Below are 22,748 nucleotides of genomic sequence, written 5' to 3' on the forward strand. Positions count from 1 at the left end.
TAAATGACCCACCAGATCAAAACGAAGGGCAGACATTTGTAATAAACATAGTTCAGTTGTATGAACTTCAAAATGCATGACTGATCAAAAGACTGGAGCAGATTGGATGAGTTTTGATCTGGAATAAATCCTTTTTCAGCGGCTTTGGACGGAGATAGATCAAACTGAGACCATTATTTCTCCAGAGTAATGCAGTATATAGTGTTTAACATATATATCGTGTATATTCCTGTGGATTTAGCTCAATATAGGCTCTGTCTCAGCATTCAGACCCGGTCTTTGACTTTTAAAAAGTGACCCTTATAGGCGACCCATGAGGGATGATAAGCAGGTTCACATTTTGCCTCGTGTCTTTTGATGAATACAGATGGGATATTTCTGACAACGATGATGGATATTCTGACAGGTCCCATTTCCGTTCCCTTTGCTGATGAATTTTCAAGTTGTGGGGGGGGGGTAAAAGAATCACGAGGCAGGATATCATTTTTATATTTGAGTGGGCATGTCGTTTCATGTTTATCCTTTTGGAATTAAAGTGAGATTTAGTCCAAGGTGACAGGCTGGTTCAGGGCAAAGAGAGCGGTGAAAAATAATATAGTGAATTAAACAGGAGATGCTTTTGACATTGCTAAAAATATAATGCTGCGTCATTCTTTACTTTAAACACAGCATGCAGTCTCCTTTTTAGTACTCACCTCACATCCCCACTACACTAAGTCTTATCAATCCTGAGCCATTGCTTTAAAACCTTTGTGTTTCCGAGCACAGCTTGTCGATGTCTTATTTAGGAAGGAAGCCATTACATCTGACCTTGAGACTCGCCTAATTACTGTTCCTGCATAACAATTGAGAAAACAGCGTCCATCAGTGTCCGGACTGGCAGCTTTGTATACACGGTGGACAAACACAATGTTGTCGCACAGACTCTGGAGAAGCACTGGACCAGAGCTCCTGAGGAAGTGGAGAGTTTCTGAATTCATAGTGCTTTTCTGGCCGTATTGGCAGCATGCCTCAGGGAAGGAAATGTTGTTCTCTCAATATCTCAACAATTATTTGATGTATTTTCATGAAATATGGTACAGACGTGCATGATATATATATTGTATCTGTATTATATCATACATATTATAGTTGCATATTGTTTTCATGACATTTACTTCTCCTCTCACTCATTTCCATGTATTTATTTACGCATTCAACCACTTTTTATTCACCAACATTGATTGTATTTCCTATTGTGACATTATGTAAGCAGCTAGGCGGTTATTCATGAAAAAACACCAACATAGGGAGCAGGAACTCAACGTGTTTCTGTACATAATCCCGCTTTTTACACGTCTACGTACAAAAAGACAACAGCTTGACTCTCGATATTAATTTGACATGAGTTTATTGATTTACCATATTGCGTCTGCTAGAAGAAATAGTCCTTACATCTTCATTTACAGTTACCTTTCCATTACATTCTATATGTTTTTGACCTGTAACCAACCTTCTCAAAAATATCTATCTTGTGCAGTATAACACATACAAACCATCAAGATAAGAATATTTTCAGATATAATGTCCAGTACTAGTACTCGCTCCGAAACCACAGCATATTAATTTCAGGTCGATACTGTACGATGTCCTTTTGATCAGTGTGAGATATCAGCAAAGCGTGTGGTCCGCTGAGTTTTGATTGATATTCATCTTGGTCTCAAACCAAACCCGTGATCACGCTTCATTTCTTATCACCTAGACTTTTTTTTTACCTGTCATTTCAATTGAACAATATGACTATATCAAGCCCTCCAAAAACCTAAATTGGCCTAACCAAAGTGAGAAAAGTCGATTTTTAAAAGTCACTTCCCCTTTATACTTTGCTGTTCTTCACTTAGGACTGAAAATCAATCCTTAATCAGCCCGATAGAAACATCGATCGCTCTAATGAAACAAGAGCTGCGACATACAGTGTTGGATTTTGGACATGCTAAATGTGAAGTGGATGTTCTTCTCCATCCCGACTTAATTTGCAGACTTTTTGAGTAAGTGCCTGAGTCCGAAGAGAGTCTCTCAACACCTGACGAGATGTGCTAATTAAGTGACTGGGAACGGGAGGTTTCTCTCCTGTAAGTTTTCTTATTTTCACATGGAGGCAGCTACAATGTTCAGTCACATCTTGCGGGGTAAGGTATGACAGATTGGATTAGAGAATCAGTCATTATAATAGCCATTGGGCAAAACTTCTATCTTCATTCTGTGAGGCTCAGCACCTGAACCAGATATACAGTGCGTCAGATTAATCATACCCGACCGGCTGCAGGAGCATAATCACTTTTCCTCCTTCTCTCTTTGTTTTTGTCTCTTTTTCTGACGTCTTATGGTAAAGCTGCGCTCCCTGGTTCATTTTGTAGACATATGTGCAGCGAAATGTGTTAAAAGAAGGTTGTTAAAATGTCCTACAATGCTGTTTGAATGCAGGAAGGGGTTTGAAGTGTGACTGGCAGAGAATGGACTCATTACTTTGCTTTTTCACTGGATGATCCACACTTCTTTATTCTACGCTGCTCAGGAATATCCATCAGAACCATCTGTTACTCTCTGGGTGTTTCTCAATGTCGAGGACGCTTGCTTGATAGCACATGTCTTCCGAGTCACTTGCTTCAGAAGCGAGGCAAGAATCCTTCCTGGCCTCGGAAAACGAAGAATTGTGGAACAGGCTAACAAGTGGAGCGCGATTTCCACCAAAGATTTGGAAATTGGTCCGTGCGCAAAGCATTGTGGGGATTTTAAGACCGCGGACTCTACACATGTGCAGCCTCGAAATTTCTCGCTACGAAGTACGCCGTCCTCGGTAGAATTCGAAGCATCCTGGACATTGGAACAGTCCTTCGGCGGCACTCGATGACGTAGTATGCTTGAAATAGTGGCTCTGGAGCATCCTTCCTCGACATTGAGAAACACCCACGGTGTCTAACATACACAGCAATTCTGGCCTTTTGAATAAACTCCCTCAGAGTTAAAATCAACTACATTTGAGTGTACATGTGAGACCATCGAATAAACTCAACGGCAGAGTTAAAGTTACTCTTTTCTTGGAGTTAATCTTTAACCCTTTTCAGGAGTTAAAACCTGAACACTTGTGGGAGTCACAAACTACTCCCAAGTGCAGTTAAATACAACTACCACTTTAGAGTTAATTTTAATATGAACTCTATAATAGTGTTAATAGTTAACACTTGAAAGGGTGTATATTCAACACTCATGGAGTTCAAATAAAAATGACTACAAACAACGTATCGATTCATACAAATGTGTTTCTTTTATTTGAAAACTCTTAAAATCCATTGTTGATGGACATTTTATAAAGTGCTGTTGCTTTTACAAACAGTGTAAACATGTTACAGCGAACATTCAATTTACATTCGAGTGTTGAAATCCTCAAGCTGCATAAACTCAGTGCATTAAGTGCAAACATTAGACAAACGGGTTAAGTGTACAAAACATTGCAGAACAGAACATATACAGACATGTATAAAGAACAAATGGAAAGGACAAATTCCATTAAACAATCAATACTGGGCAAATTAAATAATACAACTCTCTGACACAACATAAAAATGTGAATCACACCCATATGACATTTGGGAATCAAAAGGTTTGAAATGTCTTAATCCTTCTTTTTCAAGGACCAGTATCTTCCTGGGGATTTTTTCACTTAATTGAAAAGCATGAAAATGGTCATGGAAACACGTTTCATACTCGACCAAAACAAAAATAACTTTTCCATTGTGAAGAATGATACAGGTTATTTTGCTGAACACCGGCATGTTTTCATCGGTGTCAGATGCTTCATTCAGCCTCTAAGGTCCCTGGCCTCTCGTAGGACTTTGTCTTTAAAACCGCTGTTCCATCTTTCCAGGAACCTGGATGCAGTTTCGGCTCCGAACATCAATGAGAAATCTTGCAGAATCTAATAAAAAAGAAAGTAAGATTATTATTACAATCATTTAATGTAAACCAAGTATTTTTCAAGGAGGGAATTCAAAATGCAAAATGTGTTACGTACCAGTCCTTTAGTGTCCAAGAAACGAGGAAACATTTGAAGTATGTTGGCAGATTGCTGTTGGTCATGGATCATCTGTTGACGATAGTGGAAAGTTTCTCTCATCTTCTGGAAGACTAGGTCATGGTCAGTGGTGTGGTGAAGAAGAGACATGGCTTCCATACAGTCGTCTCCTGTTTGCAGGTCGTTTATGGAACCAAAACTTCTGGATGAGGTTGGACCTCCTTGTAGCTCCACTCTGTCATGGAATGTTGACGTGGGTTTGGATTGGCGTTGCAGTCTTGAGACGCCACTCGAGAAAGCCTTTGTTGCTCTGAATGTCATAGAAATGTTCCTAAAAAGAAAAGAGCGCTTCTGGTTAGAATGCAGACAATATCAGGTTTTTCATAGATCTAATGCAAATATGCTGCTGCTTGTACACAAAAGACCAAATAACCTAAATGTGAAAAAATGGCAACAATGCAAAACTCACATATCCTTTTGTTGAGTAAGGGTCCTTAAGAGATGGGAAAAGTGACACAATCCCAAGTGCATGGAACTCCTTCGTCGCTTTACTTACACCTCTCCTGCAAAAGAAAAATAATTGGTTTACAATAAGATTTTTCCCTTTATAAATGAATAATTCATGCCATTAAAGCCAAGGCTCTTACCCTTCCTTTTCACACATGTGAGCTACAATGATGTTCACCATTAATCGCCTGGTGGAATCTTTCAGACTCCCAGTATCGTCGTACTCTTTGATCACAGTCAACCCTGCCGGCTTAGAAGTTAGAACCTGCTCCACCATCTAAACCCAATTTATATGAAATAACAAAAAACAATTAACAAAATAGATCATGTGTAACCAACTACTGATCAAATCGATCATCAATAACAAAGCTTCTTCAATTCCATGACACACATTTGTTTAAACTTGCTTTTCATCTCAGGCAAAGTAAAGAGTAAAGTGTATTTAAGTACAATTACATTTCTTGCCCGGGTACTCTCCCTCATAGGTTGAATCCTTTCACATCCAGCATCACTTGTGTCACTGCTTAGGCTGCTTGAGGTTGAGACAGACAATGTATCTGTACAACTTGGAGAAAAGGGACCTTCACCATGTTGCTGCAGGTTGGTAAGATCTGGGGATCACAATTAACATCAATTATCCATATGGCCAATTATACCAAATCACATATGTGCCAGTTGCAATGTGCAAAAACTACAATTTACCGGAAGATCCCAACTTGCCCAATGAGCTACTTTTTATTTTATTAGAACAACTTTTTATTCATTATGAACATTTACTATAACCCTACCTACCACATGTTGTAAGTATCACACATTCGGTCAGGTTGGAGCAGTCAACAGATTCTGTCAGGTTGGAGCAGTCATCCATGTTTTTGGATGATTCTGCCAGTGGGAGGTCTGAAATGCACATGATACATAGATGTTACTGTGGAGAGGGAAAATACTAAATGATGTGATTGCTGTTGGTTATTGGCTAGTACAGAATATTAAAAATCAGTTTTTTACACATAGAAAATACAAATCTCTCATAGCATTTTTTTGCAACAAAACAAAACCCAGAAATATCACCTTACCATAATCAGTGTAGATGACAAAACAAATGTCTTGGACTGTTGCCACTTCAGGAAAGACATCCTCATCCACCTCTATGCCTTGCTCATCGGTGACTTTCAGCATTGTGTTTTCTGCTATGAGAAACTTCTGTTGCACTGAAGCATAACAATAGACACTTAATTAAATAAAGGACTTTTACTACCCCTTTAATGAATTCAACAACACAGACAACACTTACCTGCTCTGATGAAGTCTGAGAAGTGGACTTCGTCCAGTTTGACATATTTTTTTGACCCTCCACGTCTCACCTTCAGCAACATATTGGCCAACTAAGGAAAAAAGAGATAGCTCTTACTTTAGCAACATGTTGACTGTCCATCCATCCATCCATCTTCTCCCGCTTATCCGTGGTCGGGTCGCGGGGGTAGCAGTTCCAGCAGAGAGCCCCAAACTTTCTTTTCCCTGGCGACATCAACCAGCTCTGACTGGGGGGATCCCAAGGTGCTCCCAGGCCAGCGAAGAGATATAATCCCTCCACCTGGTCCTAGGTCTACCCCTTGGTCTCTTCCCAGCTGGAAGCTGACACAGTTGACTGTCACTAACAAAATGATCTTGGGTAGCCATGTGGTAATATTATTTCATAAGCATTTTAAGGTAGCCTATTCGCAAGCCTACATCATCAGGTTGGGCAATTAAGATCAGTTTTGGGGTAGTTATTTGAAAAAAGTAATGAGTTAGATGTTAACAGTTACTTTAAAAAAAGGTATCCCTTACTTTACTTCGTTATTTACTGCTGAAAGTAATTAGTTACACTACTAGTAACAGTAGTTTTGGATTACTCTGTAACATCACCTGAGATGCACCATAACGACCTCTGTTTTCTACTCTTTTATTTGAAAATCAACCGCGTTTTCTTTTCACCGTTGAAACGGGGAATCGTCGTCTCCACGGTGGAGGGAAATGTTGGTTCAACCAGCCTCTTTATTCCGCCATTTCTGCTCCCGTGTCCTGCATTAAGTCTGAGTGTAGCGCAGCGAAAAGGGACGTTTGCTTTATTTTTCTTTCCTCCCGTCATGCAGATAGTTAAAGTCGAAGACCATACAAGTAACGAGCTAATTTCGTGCTTTGTTGCGCCTTACACTTATAAAGACGCCATTTACTTTGTCGTGTTACTAGCTAGCTGTTACCTCAACACAAATGTCCGGGAAAGTACGTCACCTCGTCCACATTCCCTCAATGTAGCTCGCGGGACTCGTCCGGTACCGTCGTAGCCGTCGTAACTTTAATGCAAAGGAAAAGGCATTTTCGGTATTGAAAGAACAACAAACTAAACTTTAAGCTAACACAAAAGAAACAGATATGATACTATAAAGTTAATTTGCATTAGCCTAAATCATGTCCATGTTCAAACGGCATTCCATTCAGCAGCTAGTTAAACTTGCTAAGTTCGTTTTAGCGAAAATAAACACATTAACTTTACAATGACAGAAAATATAGTTTGAGATGTAAACTTACCTTCCTCGGGACGGAGTCAAAGTGAAGCCTCGTGGTCGCGGCAGCAGAGAAGTTGTGAATACACACCAGGGTAGTGTTGTGTCACGTTCCTGAACACCCGCCCAAGAGTATCCCTTAACTCAACGGTAGTCTAAATTCGAAATAAACTCCCAAAATCTAACCCTTTCACACTTTTTTGTCTAACTACCAATTATTTTACTCCAGAAATGTGCTGTGTAGAGGTGGAGTAGCTGGAACAGATTTGAGTTTGTTGCATTTAAAAGAAAATATCTGGATCGCTTCTTTTAAGACATTTCTTCGACGACTCTCTCCTCTCTGCTTCAGACGTGTTTGAAAAGCACACTGTCATGTTATAATGACAGTTTGTAGGAGAGGAGGGAAGTGAAGTAGAGCCTCATGACAACATCTCATCTCTTTTTATTATTTATTTTTGTTCAGATGGTGAGTTTAGTCCAGTGCTGGAATTGGGCCGGTACTCACCGGTACGCAGTACCGGCACTTCTGGTTCTGACCCATGGAGTACCGGCACTTCTTGCTCAGTACCGACATGCTGGCGGTACTCCGGTACTCATGCACCGTGCCAGTACTCAACACTCTCCCGCCATTCTTATTATACATCCATATATATATATACAGCCGCCCGGTACTCAGTAGATGCGTCATGAGGTGCCGAACGGACATTCTCATCGCTCTAACCGCTGGAGTTTCACAGCGGCTGTCAGCTGTTTACTCCTGTCATTCAAACAGAACGTGCTGGAGAGGGGGCGGGGCTTATCTTCTCCATGTAAATACTGTGGTGGAAACGACTATGTCAAAATTAACCTATTTGACCGTGATTTAATAGTAATACACGTTTCAAAATAATAATAATAATAATAATGCCGAAGTAACAACATACTGAAAACTGTTAGTAAAACCATGTTTTAATGCTTTACAATTTGCATACCTAGATGCACGTGTGTTGTGTTTATGCAGTGCTACTCTCACCCAGTGGGTGGCTATGTAGAGTGATAGAACAGAGCAGGCACGCCCCCGAGAGAAGGAAAGCAAGTCAAGTCACAAATTAGCATTTTTAAAATGTTAGCGTGGATTAATAAAAGTGCAAAAAGACAGCGGTTGTCGCCGGAAGAAACTTCAAATACAGAGAATGCTGTGCCTGTGTTGGAAATTGTGTCTGATGGGGAGCTTTCTTTGGTTGATCCTCCTGCTCCAAGTTCTAGTGCATTAGCATTAGCACTAGCTCCGCCGCTTCCTCCAGAGCCTCTAAAGTTAGCTGCTGCTGGCGCAACTGCCACCACCAACACCGGGCAAAGCGATGCACCTGACTGCTGGACAACGGACCAGGTGCAATATTTTTGCAAGACCAATGCATGGCTCCTTCTTAAAGATAAGAAGCTAGGATGTCGGATATGCAGAGATGTCAAATCTTTGGGAATACACACTGGACAAGGACTGAAACTGTCAACTGAATGGGGTGAGTGTGCAGTGTCTCATTTCGGTGTTGACAAGGGCAAACAACAAGCTAGCCTGAGAAAAAAAAATCAAAAGAACATAAAGAATCACAAGCCCATGTAAAAGCTGCTGACATCCTTACATCTGCTTCACGTGAAACTATTCAACATCAAGTGCAGTCTATGCATAAATCTGAATTAGACACCACTATCAGAGTTTTTCGAACAGCATATACAATTGGCAAACATAGCCGGCCATTCACTGACATGCCAATTGATTTGAATGTACAGAAACTGAATGGGCTGAACGTGGGCAGGGTTTTGCACTCCAATAAAACCTGTGGCAAAATCATCGACCACATAGCTCATGAGCTGAAGAAAAAAATGGCAAAAGACATTACAGAAAACCAAAGAAAACTCTGTGTTTTGGTCGATGAATCTACCACTATTAGTGGTAAAACGGTGCTTGTTGTGTGTCTACGCTCAGCATTAGCTGATGCTGAGCCCGAAACGTTTTTTGGGAGCTGATCGAGTTGGATGGAACAACGGCTGATGACATCAACAAAGGCTTAATGGAGTGTCTTGGAAGAGATTTTAACAAGGACTTTTTAGGTCAGTGTTTCGTTTCTTTTGCATGTGATGGGGCTTCAGTCATGCTAGGGAAGAGAACAGGCGTTGCTACCGAGTTGTGTAGTAAATTCCCAAGCCTGTTTGTGTGGCACTGCTCCAATCATCGTCTAGAGCTGGCAGTTGGGGATGTGGTCAAGGAGGTCTCAGGGCTCAATCATTTCCAGATCTTTTTTGACAAACTCTATTCCTTGTTCCATGCCTCCCCCAAAAATCAGAGGCAGTTAGCGCAGTGTGCGCAAGCAGTCGGACAGCGTCTCCTGGTGATAGGGCGTGTTTTGTCCATCCGCTGGGTGGCTTCAAGTGAAAGGAGCGTCAGAGCAGTCTGGGAAAACTACCGAGTGCTTCATGATCACTTCACAATGCTGCAAACGACACGAGCAGGGATTCCAGAGACAGAGCAAAGTACAAGGGCCTGGATGATGTGCTCACATCTGCAACGTTTGTCAGCAATCTGGGACTGATGTACGATGCGCTCACAGAGCTCAGCGACCTCTCTCGGCAACTCCAAAAAAGAGAGATGACACTGCCTACAGCAGATAGGCTCTTAACTCGAGAAATACGAGTTTTTGAATCCATGGTCACCATGCCTGGCCCACACATGACTACAGTTCATACAGCTCTAGCTGAGAAGTCCTTCAAGGGTGTTGCCCTGCGTGAGAATGGCAGGCTTGTACAGATTCATGCAGGTCAGTTTTTTCCGCAGTATGGTAGAGAATCTGAGACACAGAATGACTTCCACAACCTCCTCTCATGTCAGCACAAGAGAAATCCCATTACATGGCCGGGAGGCCCGGGACAATCAGCTAATCCAGGACATGAAAGTTATCCATCCTGGAAGTTGGCCTGAAGAGGAGTTAGACATACAGTATGGGGACGTAGAGGTGCTACGTTTGTGCGAAGTGCTGAAAGTGGACAGAAGAGAGACTGTTCAGGGCTTTCGCGAATACAAGGAAACCAGGGCATCCCGTACACCTGCTGCCATGGAGCCTCTACTGAAAGCAGTCCGAACCATCGCTGTCTCCACTAGTGAGTGTGAGCGGGCATTCAGCTGCATGAACGATATCCTTACTGCAAAAAGGAATGCTCTCTCTGTCAGCCGACTGTCCAGCCTGGTTTTCATTAAATGTAATGGACCATCACGACAGTTCAATCCGGAACAGTATGTGAGGTCCTGGCTGGCAAAGGGAAGGAGAAGTGCTGATTAAAGAGCCTGTCCAGCTCCAGCCCCTGATACTGATGTCCCCAAGGCCTTCTGGAGCCTTTTCTAACAATGTGAAGTATATTGCAAAGCAGCTCACCCAGTGAGAAGACTTTTGGCATAATGTGCCGATTTGTACAGATCCTGGAGATAGAAGGACTTCAGACCAACCAGGGAGTTATCTGATCAGCTTGGTGTTCAATGTAACTCTTTACCATGGCTCAGACTTTGTTACTTGCAGTTACAGTTTCTCATTTTAGATTGTGCAAATTTTGCATTTGTTTTTACATGTTCTTTGTTCATGCTCTTTATCATTTTTCTGAGTTGGAAAGTTAGATTGCATCATAGTTTACTTTATACATATTTGTATTCTTCAGTGGTGAAGTATATTGCAAAGCAGCTCAGCCATGTGAGAAGACTTTTGGCACTTTTTCGTTTTTCGTTTTCTGAGTTGGAAAGTTAGATTGCATTCAAAATGTACAGAAATACTTAATTTTGTTAAAGCTTTTTATAAAAAATGCTTCTGACCAGAGCTTTGTTTCCTTGTCATTAATGTTGAACACCACCAGAGGGGCTCTCACCTGAAAGGTCTCTGCTTCATGTGTCTTCAGCAGAAGATCTAGACTTTGATTGCTATATTTTCAGTTAATATTGACCTTACAGAGCTTTAGCCATATCCGCTGCCTATCATAAAAAATGTTAAGTACAGTGAACCTTTCTAAAATATACAGTAGTAAAGAGACAAACCCACCAGCATTATAGTAGCCAAATTCTTGTTTGTGGGCTGTATATATAAAATTGACTTGAAAAAGTTGCTGATTTTAGAGTACTGGCACCTTTTTCATTCCAATTCAAGCACTGGTTTAGTCAGTGAATTGTTCTGATGCACACTCTCAGGGAGTGCTGTGGGTTTTTGTGCTGTAGGTACTCGACAGTATTAAACACTCATTCACACCAACGCAACTCCGGTTCAAGCTCCGTTCTAGAGCTTTTCAGGTTCAGAACCGGTTCTTTGGTTTAGCGGAGGCTCTTTTCACACCGCGCAAAACTGGCCCCGGTAATGGTACAATCTCAACCTGTCGTTCAATGGACAGCTTCCCCCCCCCCCCCCCCCCCCCCCCCCATCTAATATACTCGCATTTTAGACTCTGTTACTAACTGTATATCTGTAGACTTGGTATGTCTTAAATGTCCGGTTAGGTTGTATTAGAACGAAATCTAAAATGAAAATTGTAAATAAGCAATCTGTATGTAAAAAACCACCTGTATGTAAATTGTAAATAAGCCATCTGTATGTCAAATATGTCTTATATGTCTTAAATGACATGATGAATTGGAAATGGGGGACCCTGATGTAAACAAGACAAAAGTCTTTCTCTGGTCTGCATCCCCTTAACAATTGTATGTTTTGAGCTGTACTGTACTGTACCCAATATACAAGCTGTTAATAAACTTTTCAATCAATCAATCAATCCCAGAGTCCGACTGGTGCTGCGTCATTGCGTCATCGTTTGCGTCATGACGTAACCGTTTGCGTGCCTGCTTCAAAAAGCCAAACCGCGCGGAAACCCCTCACAGCTGACACCGACAACAACAACAACAATGGCCGATTGTGCTCCAGCTTCCTCTGCACCTCTTCAGAAGACCAGATTCCCAGCAGGTAGCTGGTCTCTTCAGTGGACCACTGCTGCTTGTTACGTTTCTCCATCGTTGTGTACAAGCTGGATAAAACGCGGGCTTCTTGTTGTTGTTCAGGAGTTGATCCCGCCCCTGCCCCTTACATTACATCAAGTTGTCTCTGTTTTATTATTTATTTATATATTTATTTGACAGGGACAGTGCACATTGATTGACATTTCTGTAAATGCGCCAGAGTTAGCCAACAGGGTATTTTTCGTCTGTAGTCCCTGGTTTTCACATCACTACATGGCATTGAAGCCTCTGGATGCGAGTTCTATGATGTAGTGGCAGACACTTTTGTACACATGTTGTTCTCCTGGCACTGGCCTTCGATGGTCTTCTCTCTCCTCAAAGCTCCATCCTCAGTGCTGATAATAATGCACATAATACAACCAAGGCTTTTGCAGCCACTACAGCCTAAAGCAATTATCCTATCTCTTTTTCCTCAAATCACTCCACGTCATGTCACACTAGACTAGGTTTATGTATTTGCAGAGAAGACGGTGGGAGGATATCGGTTTATATCAATACACTGAGGCATTTGTTCTTTCATTATTAGGTGTTAGAATGAGTCTTATCAAAGATGCAAGCTGATCTGATTGAAAGATAAATTGCACAACGTTTGCTTTCAAAGTTAAGCTGATTCAGAGAAATGCCTAATAACACGGACATAAAGACTTCTCTTTAAGTTGCTTTCCATTGTTTAATAAGAAGTTAGATGATTCATTTCCATCCTGTTTGTGACATATACATGAAGCTTTTGTTGTGTCCAAAAACTCCCATCCCTGGAGAGTTGTTCAGCGTCTGTGATTTAGAAATGAGAAAAACACCATGGATTTATCGGTTCTCATAATTACCTTGGAAATAAATACGCTTTAGCTCAGATTCTTGCAAACAGCTGTCAAGTAATGCATTTGAACATTCACAGGTATCAGTATTCAGATCAAAGGGGAATAATACTAATACTTTGGTGTTGATATGTTTTTAAAGACATCTACCCTATTTGTCCACTTGTAAGTCAAACAGAAATCCACCCGATGTATTTATCTCCCTCCTCTTCTTCGATAAGTTACAATGACAGAAATAAGACCTCTTCATCATTAATTCAGCAGACATTTACATATTTTTGCAAATCATGCAGCATGGCGTTGCATCTCCCAACAGATTGGTGAGCATTAACAGTAATTGAAAAAACGAAGTTAATTAAACAACTTGGTAGTCTAAGACCCCATTTACACGGGAACGCAAACAAATTCGATATCAAAAAAGTCTTCCGTTCACACGGATACGGCTCAATAAACGTGTCCCTTCACACGAGACCGCTCGACCCGCTGGAGACGCTGTAGTACATACGCCGGGCCTGTAAGTGGCGCTGTACAACAAAATACACCAAAAGCAACGAAGAAGACCCCCGAGCATGGTTGCCTGGTTGCCCTTCTGTTTATTCTCCGCGGTGGATTTAGCAACATGTAGTTCATGTAGTTCTCCATGTCCACTTGTTGCTGGTGGTTGTGGTAGAGGAGCTGTAGATTTTGCACTAACATCTGTAGCATGGTCAGTAGCTACTGACAGTAGCTACTGACCATGCTACAGCAGTGAGCGGGAGAGGCGGGGCTATGGCTTCATCGTTATCAGGAAAATTATCGTATAGGTCAGGGATCGGCAACAGGCGGACCGCGGTCTGGATCCGGACCCAGACGCCGACCTGTACGGACCCGGACCTATAATCAATACATTAATAGGGGATTTCAATTTTGACGGGGCGATTCTATTTCAACCGCCGCCGGCAGGGGGCGAAAGAGACGAGTGAGCGATACAGGGAGAGAAACACAGAAGAAGAGACGAGAGCGCGGCAGAGAGAAGCGGAGAGGAGAGTGAACAGGCGAGTTAGCGGCAGACAGGGAGAGACACATAATGACACATGGCGCTCTCCAAGAAGAGGAACGTGGACAGTGAGAACAGAGCTTTTAACCCCGAGTGGACTCATTCATGTTCATCCTGCCCACTGGGAGCACAGAGCCAGTGTGTCTCATTTGTTCAGAGACCGTGGCGCTCATTCAAAGTGCCAAAACGCCACTGAGACAAAACACAAAGTGTTTGACCAAACATTCGCTCTCAAGTCAGAACTGAGGTCACAACAAATAAGTATCGTTCCAGGGCAGGCTAACCGAGGCTAACCAATGAGCACATGCATGTGTATGAGAATGGCCCTGACACCATTTCAGCCCAGATTTAAACTGGCAGGACAATAAGCTCCAGCTCAATTCTCTCAGTGAACCAAAACAAGTGAGGGACTGCAATATAAGAGGGAAAGAAAGAGAATTGTTATGATGTGTAAAGACTGATATTGTTCTATAGTCGTCTGAAACTGTTCAGTCATGATGTGAAACGGTTAACAAAGAGAAAGGGAAACTCAAGCTGCTGCTACACTTTATTTTATTTATCTGAAATTAAGCACTTTTAAGATGCACACATTTTCAAAAGCTATTTTATTTATTTTCTCTATTTTATTTTTAAATGCAGCCCGAGAGGAACATTACACATATCCACAGTCTTTACTGTATATCTGTAGTTCAATGTTAATTGACAATAAATATTGTTGTTTAGGAATTGTACTTTCTTTATTTGATTAGCAGTCAGCTGTTGATTACATGCAGACGTTGATAAAGCTACTTCAATATATATCACACTAATTCATAAAGCAACTTAGACATGTTGATGTTCCGGACCTTTGCATGGGGATATTTCCTCTAACGTTGAATTTTAGTTGAATACCCCTGGTATAGGGCGTACACACGGACCCCAGAGCGTTCCGTTTTGCAGATCTATCCACCTTGGGACCCGTTATCGTTTGCGGGGTCCGTTTCCGCGGTTCCGTTACGGCCTCGTGTGAACGGGCTATACGAAATAGAAAAGTAGCGGATACAACCCGTTTCGTTCTCGTGTAAACAGCGCCTAAGATGCACTAAAGCCTAATGACATGCATACGTCATCTACCCCTTATTTCTATGTTGACCAACACACCTGTTGCTTTGTACTGTCCTACTTTGATGCTAATGGTGCTAATAGATGCCCCTGAGCATTAAGTCGTCTTTATTTTCTTGTATTTTTTGCTACTTTAGAGTCATTGTGTGGTCACATGGATCTGCAGAAAACTAGAAGCCTTACAGGTAATTACAGGCAGCGTTCCTTTTTGCTCCTCATTTGAGATTTCAAAGCTCCAGGAGCAGCAGCAGCTGGATCCCGGGTGCTAATCTTGGCACACCAAAGTCAAAGAGATGGCTTTCAAAGGGTCGCTAGGTCTCTCTCTGCCATCATCATTACCGCCGCTACAGATGGTCTCAGTTTTGCATGGCTACTGCGAGGCAGGGGGTGTCGAGTGAGCACTGAAAGGGAGACGGTTTGGTTTGTGGTTTGATGTGAAGGCGAGACAAAATGTTGGAAATGAAATGTTTCACACGCCTTCGTATGTTTCTCTCATCTTGCATCACAGTTTGTAGTCCATTCTGTATTGATTGTGAACACCTTATTTAGAGCTCAATAACAAGCACAATCACATTATAAAGCACACTTTATAGCCGTTGACGTCCAGTCATTATCCCAGAGGGGTTTCGAGCTCCTGATTGGCCACAAAGCGTGGAAAAGCTTATTTTCTTTGATTATTGAATGTAGGAAGTCTATAAAACCTGGACCGCAGCACCTCATTGCTCCACGCTCAGCAGGAGCAATGAGGTTGCTATGGTGAGTGTGATTGAGAGTCCATTAGTGAACTGTTTGTATTGGTCACACAACAAGGCGCTGTGATCCAAGAGGAAGGACTGATATTTGACTTTTCTTCCCCATGGAGGGATCAGCGGTGTGATGACAAATTACACTCTTGAAAGACATTGTAATTACTACTTGATAGAAAAGTTAATAGCCTCCGATTCAATAATTTCCTCAAGCCAGTTATCAAATGATGGAAATTGGGACTTTTCTGCAATCAGCAATTCAGCAATCTTTCCTGCGAAGCTGTAAACAACTTTCCTCCCATCTATGGAGCACCTGAAGCTAAATCTAAAGGTTGAATGATTTTAAATGTCACAGAGGGGCAATCAGCAGGTCTCAAACCCACCATTACCACAGAACTGTCAGAGCATTTCTGCAACGTGCTTTCTTTTCTCTCACACATGTAGATACACCGTATTTGACAACTAAAAAGCTCTGTGATTAGAAATATCACCTGTGTCACAACCTTGCCATTTAAATTGTGAGTGTTTGTAAGGAACAAAGATGGACTTTTTAAACTGTGTTTGTTCCTAGCATGATCAGAATACAGATGTTTCGATGCAGTAGCACGTTGGAGGCATTGGTACGCAACACTACCTTACAATCTGCTCTGATTCTCAGGGGATTTCTAATTAACGTCCTACAAACACATCAGGATTTAAAGATTTCAGGAGCTCCAACAAGCCGTTTAGGACAGAGAGTGAATACACAAACTATACAGAGATGCTGTATGAGAAACCAATGTGAGTTTGGAACATTGAACAATGTAAATCTATTCTAGTAGACCTCAACAATGGAATTATGATCAGTAGAAATGGCCATGACATGGGACCTTTAACTCCACTCTTACTTTTAGGCCTGCTGCTTAAGGAAGTAACCTACAATACAATGTTGACTGATTTAATGCGAGGCTAAAGAAAGTATAGGCTTGTCAATATACTGAGAATAAGTGGTAGACATTAAGGGTCAGGCCGTATTAAAGGAGCTGATATTTGGGCTAATCCCCTTAATTTTCAATCTGCAGGAGGCAAGCAAGACTTCGGCCCTTGTCTTTAGGAGTTGAGGACTCACAACGCACTGCTACCTTTACATTAATATATTTACTGTACATCACCGTTGTCACACACACACAGAGACGGCTATTAATCAATCAATTAACATACTTTTTAAATCACAGGTGGCCTCGACAGTTGTATACGAATAAAGGAATTAAGCTCTTGGTGCAATCCTTGTTGGCCCAAACAGTCCAGAAGAAGAAGTCTTATATCTTGTTATTGTTCATTTGTAAATTCAACATGTATATTTTCTTGTTTATTTCTTGTCTTTTAATTTGTATTGTACAATGCCTTGTCTTTTTATGACAAACATTTCCCAAATTGGGATCAATAAAGTTCTATCTTATCTTGTCTTATATAAACTTGTCATCAGATATATCAAGCTAACTTGTCCATTCAATTATCCAGTGATCTTGCCCATGTTCTTATGCTTATATCTCATGTTTTCTCTTTATATATTCCACTCGTTGTAATGGGACGGGAAACTTATGAAAGGACTTTGGCCTTCGGCATTCATCATTGACAGTAACCCTATCAAAAACCCCATGTTGAAGTGTTGCAAGTTGGACCTACTTAAACATCTGGCCCAGAGCTGAGCAGACAAAGGAAATAGACACGTCTAAAAATAGGGGGGCCTCCAGGTTAGGAGGTTTCATATCACAATGGATCCATGCTCCTCTCATTCAGCCTGGGATGTAGAGGGGCGAAGGATCATTTTACTGAAAGACATTCACCACGCTGGGATCAATGCAGTCCGAGGGATTCTGTTTCCAGCGTTTTCAGAATGATTCTCATGGTTCCTCGAGCTGCAGAAAGCAGTTATCGCATTAATATCAGATCAGAAATACGGGTCCAATGGTTTAGTCCGTATGGAATCTATTAACTCACTGCTTGCTGTGGATGGATGCTTTACTCGGTTTCCTCAAGGGGAATGTTTCCAATTGTTACTCTCAGATATATAGAGTGTATTTTTCCTCGGTGATGATTGAAGGTGCAAACTGTCTCTCTTGCTGTTTGGTTCATTTTTCAATCCATCCTTTTGTCCACCCATTCTTTATACTCTTTGTTGAATTGTTACTGCATGGTTTTTCCTAAAATCAGTCTTTCTTCTCACTGATACTTGTTCATATCAGCAGGGAACGCTCCTAACAAACTCAACGCTGTGACTATTGTCTCTCAGGATCTTCCTAGCATTACAAATGTTATACAACATTCACATTTGCAAGAGTCATGACTCTCAATCCACTAGACGATGAAGAGGCAGAACACATTTGCTTTGCATCTCATGGATATATCTTGTGGGAGTATTTGCATGACAACTATCATTTGCGTGCATTTATTTAACGGAGCTTGCACGATGTGATTACTTACCCAACCTGACGTTGTGTGGACAAATAGTAATGCAGTGCCAAGCTGATCTGCAGGTGCCTCCAGACAACAGCGGTGACAAACTGATGGCAATTTCTGGCTGCACAACCTTTCAACCACCCACCTCACACTCCAATCCCTTCCCTCCTTATGCGCTTGTGATTAATGTGCCTTCCTCTCCACATGCTGCCCTTAAGACAACAGCAGCAGCTTACCGCTTCCCTTCGCCCGCCACAGGTCCCCAAAATGACACCGTCAAATAGGATTAGAGCTCTGCATTCGAGGTCGAGGTTGCGTGCGTGCGAGGGCTCGGATGAAACATCTATGAACTAGTTTGTTTTTTGGCCAATTTATGTCAGAAGAGAAGAAAGGTGCAGCAGCTCGGGTGGGCTGATGCCTTGGCAGTCGAGTCGTTGCGGGAAAAAAACAAGACTGGAGGGGGTGAGATAGGGATTTGAAGGGGTGATTCATTGCAATCTGCCACAATGGTATATGTGCCCAACGCTGATATCTCAGCCTGGGTCTGTCCTTAATGAAGCCTGCTGGCATTAAGCCTTATTACTCAGCGGTCACATGACAAAAGACATCATGTTCCACAGTGAGACTTCATCTTATATTCAAACAGATGTCCTTTTTGAGCAATCTTTGAACAGAGAAACTGTCAGACATTATCATTTATATCAGAGCATACCAAACCAATTAGTCTTAAAGATTTACAATTTAGACAGCAAGGAAGCACGTTGATTGATTACATTATCTTTTAATGAATTACTCTGAAGAATATACACTGAAACATGTTTGTTTTTTATATTGCTGCGACATAAAAAAAAACTATTTTCAAATGTACTGTAGGAAGCAAAACAATCGTGTAATAACCATTCAAGTAAAAATGAAGATAAAGTAAATGTGGCATCTCAATAATAAACTCTACCATGCACTCTGAAATGAAAAACATATTGTGTTTTTTTATTGCTTTATATAAAAATGATGCAAACTAAATGGACAGTTAATGCAGAGGCTTTAAAGCATGTGTCAAACTCGAGGCCCGGGGGCCAAATCAGGCCCGTGGTGGATTTAATTTCGGCCCGCAGGATAATTTCTAATTCCTATTAGATCTGGCCCGCCGGTATATTGCACGCACACCTTCACTCCATCCTGAGGGTCTCCTCCGCTCAGAGCCTGAGCCCAAACATTGATGAACCTGCACCCAAGATGAGATGCCAAGTATCTGAACTAGCATCACAGAGCACCCAAGGGACGGGTGGCGCAGTGGTCTGTGCATCTGATCATCAGATCAAGGGGGGTGCTGGGGAACTCCAGTTCGAAACCCGCTCCTGCCGCCACTGCGTCAGGCCGTTGTGTCCTTGGGCAAGACACTTCACCTGAACTTGCTCCTGTGGGTATTGTCCACAGTACATGTATGATACTAATGTGTACTTGTAAAAGCGCCTCGATGACCTCGAGGCGTGAAGATGGACGGTGTGGCGCAGTGCGCTGTGCAATGATCATCAGATCGAGGGGTGAAACCCGCCGCTAATGCGTCTGTAAAGCCGTTGTGTCCTTGAGCAAGACACTTCACCTGAACTTGCTCCTGTGATGTGTATTTGTAAAGCGCTTTGAGCATCTGGAAAAGCGCTATAATAAATGTCAGGAATTATTATTATAGAGCAGAACACTGAGTTCAATGGATGTTTCCTTCTGCACTTTCTCTCTCTCGACAACAGGGCATGTTTGGTTTTCTCTTTGAGGGAAATAGTTTTGTTGAAGCTGTTGTTGGCCTGTGGGAAAATGTACTCATAAGAAATGACTGCAGATAGAGCCATAAGAAATGAATGCAACTGATTATTTAATGTTGTTTTTATAGGCAATAATTTAAGCTTTGTTAGTTCCAGGTTTAATATGTGCAATAAGTTCATTTCAATAAGTTCTTCAATAAACATTGAACCAGTCCGGCCCTCCACTAGTAGGCCTACCCATTTTTTAACGTTGGCCCACTGTGTATTTGAGTTTAAAGCCACAGTTTGAACACTATCCCTAGAGACTAAACCCTTAAAGAGGATCATAATAGGCCTTGGTGAGTGATGCCAAAAAGTCAATCCATTATCACATTTTCTTTGCAGTCTTTCAAACACCGGCCCTATTTGCAAGGAAGCAGCTTTGGAGAAAATGGTGGCCCAAAGGGAGGGTTGCAGACTGTGCCTCTTTCCGCCTCATCACCCCCGCTATCCCCCAGACAAAAGGAACAACTCTGAGACAACGCAGGGCCAAGAACACAGATGTTGAGCAATCTGTGTGTCGATGAAACATGTCCCCTGCTTTGGCTGCGAAATCGAAGTACAATCGTAAAAGAAATGATTCGGCTGAGAATCCAGAACCCAGGAGCTTTTATTTGCTCACACTGTACTCGCCATATATCTTACAAATCACCACGGCATTTTCCCATTTCTCGTTACTGCATATGATGGTTTTGGTTACTGTATGATGAAAGTAGAAGATTGGAATTGGTGGCAAATAAAAAAAAGAGAAACGCCCGTTGAAATGTCTGACTCCATTGCTCGGGGTGAGATTGAAGCTGTAACCACCTTCCTGTCAGTCTGCAGTCTATAAACTAACTCAGGATGACACCCTGCGTCCATCTGTGCTCAGCCTGTGTTTATTTGATCTTCTACCAGTGCTTCTCAAAGTGTGGTCCGCGGACCACTGGTGGTCCGTGAGTGCCCCCTAGTGGTCCGTGAGTATATTGGTAAAATGTCACATTTTAAATAAATAAATAAATTTCAGTTTTACGCACTCTCGCGGGAATATCTCCGCAATGGAGCGAGCTTAAGTTTCACTTCCGATTGCATGATATAGCCCAGCGCAACACCTTCATCACACATGTTGGCACTTGTTTGTACCATTTTCAGGCGATTTATAATCTGGTCTAGAAAAACGATGTGTTTTTTGATATTTGTGGAGTTAGGTGGTCCGCGAGTGTTTTTTTATTGGTTAAGTGGTCCTTGGTATGAAAAAGTTTGAGAAACACTGTTCTAAACCCACATTATGTGCATAGTAAAATATTGTTGCATGAGTGGGAGCATATTCCTGCACCTCTCTAATCCTCTTATCATCATCTCTGACTCCTAATCTTAGTTTTTCTTTAAATTACAGAACCTAATTACACATCAGTAGAAATTCAGCTGTTTTGCAATGCAGATCGCGTCCATATGTGATGTAACAAAATGTGCTGTGTGTCTCGGGAAGTTAATCCTATCAAATGAGGATAAGTGCAACACAAAGTCTAACACACTCACATCAGCCTCCCGCAGCTGATCTGAACCAACAGGGTAAATGTTTGTGTTGCACCGAGCACGCCTACTCTTAATGTCTCTCTTAATTTAATATGCATAAATCAATGGTGTCATGATACATGAGATGTAGCTTCAACGGCAGAACATAAGATACTTTAACATGTGATGTGAAAACATAATACTTTTATATTTTAGCTATTTCAAAGCGAGTCAAGTCTTTAAACCAAGAAAGGAGCTCTGTGTTGTGACCTTCTTTACTGATGTGAATTACTGCTGCACTTGCCCAGCAGACAGTGGAAAGTTTATCAAAATGCGTCATCCGCTCATAAGGCCACAAATATTGAATTATGTCCAAACGTATCACGGAGGTCGCCTGCATAGCTGTGGCCGCTGTACAGCTGCCAAGCCAGGCTGCGCTTTCCATGGGAATTCTATATTTGCTGTCGGAGTATAGTCGTAAACGAGCAGGTCTCTGTCCGGAGCCTTCCTCTTATTGTTTATCATCCCATCCCAGACCACATTCACCATCTGTAGACCCCTCGACAGGATGGGTCGTCTCTCATTACGCATAGATCTGAGGTGTGACACGGGAAGTGTGATGGAGAGCTGGAAAGAAAGTAGGAAGACGAGAAAGGAGATGCTATATTTCAGGCCTTGACAGACTGTTCTGGGGCATATGGCGGCTGTTGCTCTCACCTGTGGTGTCTGCAGACGGGTCGTGAATCAAGTAAGGCAGCCAAACTACCACATATAGCAGAGGTCAAACTTCATTCTCTCAGGCACAAATTAGATTTACACCGACAGCGATAAGGCGGGATTGGCAGCCCTCTAGAGGCCTTTGGACCATAAGGGGATGTATAACAGCATCCTGAGTCTGCGAGAATGTCTTCAATGACATGTTGACCCAAAATGTTGGGGAAATATTTTCCAAGGTCCATAACTTTGACCCAGTTTATCAGTTATGTCCTGACTGAGCACACGCACCTGTAACCTTGGCTGCTGTGCTCTCAGTGTTCTGTCTCCCTGTTCCTGCCTGGTGGCGTCAGCTGATAGAGGTGTTATGGTTCTATCTTGTTATCCACAATGTTGATTATTCTCTCTGAACTAGCTAAACACACGGGTCTGGGGTAGAGTTCTTCAGAATTGACGTGGCAACTCTACCGTGAAGTCAGAACCTCTGGC

The 22,748-nt window shown here is 42.0% G+C and overlaps 1 protein-coding gene across 3 annotated transcripts; it reads right to left on the minus strand.

Moving 5' to 3' along the window:
* Positions 1 to 3,818: 3,818 nt before the first annotated feature.
* LOC117552831 lies at positions 3,819 to 7,164 on the minus strand. 3 transcript variants are annotated; one of them, XM_034226489.1, is made up of 8 exons: positions 7,127 to 7,164; positions 5,632 to 5,766; positions 5,351 to 5,455; positions 5,015 to 5,169; positions 4,699 to 4,835; positions 4,521 to 4,614; positions 4,052 to 4,382; positions 3,819 to 3,955 (listed from the first exon to the last, which is right to left on the minus strand). In XM_034226489.1, the coding sequence occupies exons 2-7, from the start codon at positions 5,732 to 5,734 to the stop codon at positions 4,290 to 4,292; spliced, it is 687 nt and encodes a 228-aa protein (XP_034082380.1). In that variant the 5' UTR covers positions 5,735 to 5,766; positions 7,127 to 7,164; the 3' UTR covers positions 3,819 to 3,955; positions 4,052 to 4,289. The 3 variants fall into 3 exon arrangements, with proteins under 3 accessions (XP_034082380.1, XP_034082379.1, XP_034082378.1); XM_034226488.1 differs by lacking the exon at positions 7,127 to 7,164 and adding an exon at positions 6,799 to 6,859; XM_034226487.1 differs by lacking the exon at positions 7,127 to 7,164 and adding an exon at positions 5,850 to 5,936.
* Between the last annotated feature and the right edge of the window lie 15,584 nt (positions 7,165 to 22,748).

This window comes from Gymnodraco acuticeps, unplaced genomic scaffold (assembly GCF_902827175.1).
Source record: "Gymnodraco acuticeps unplaced genomic scaffold, fGymAcu1.1, whole genome shotgun sequence".
NCBI classification, from domain to species: Eukaryota; Metazoa; Chordata; class Actinopteri; order Perciformes; family Bathydraconidae; genus Gymnodraco; species Gymnodraco acuticeps.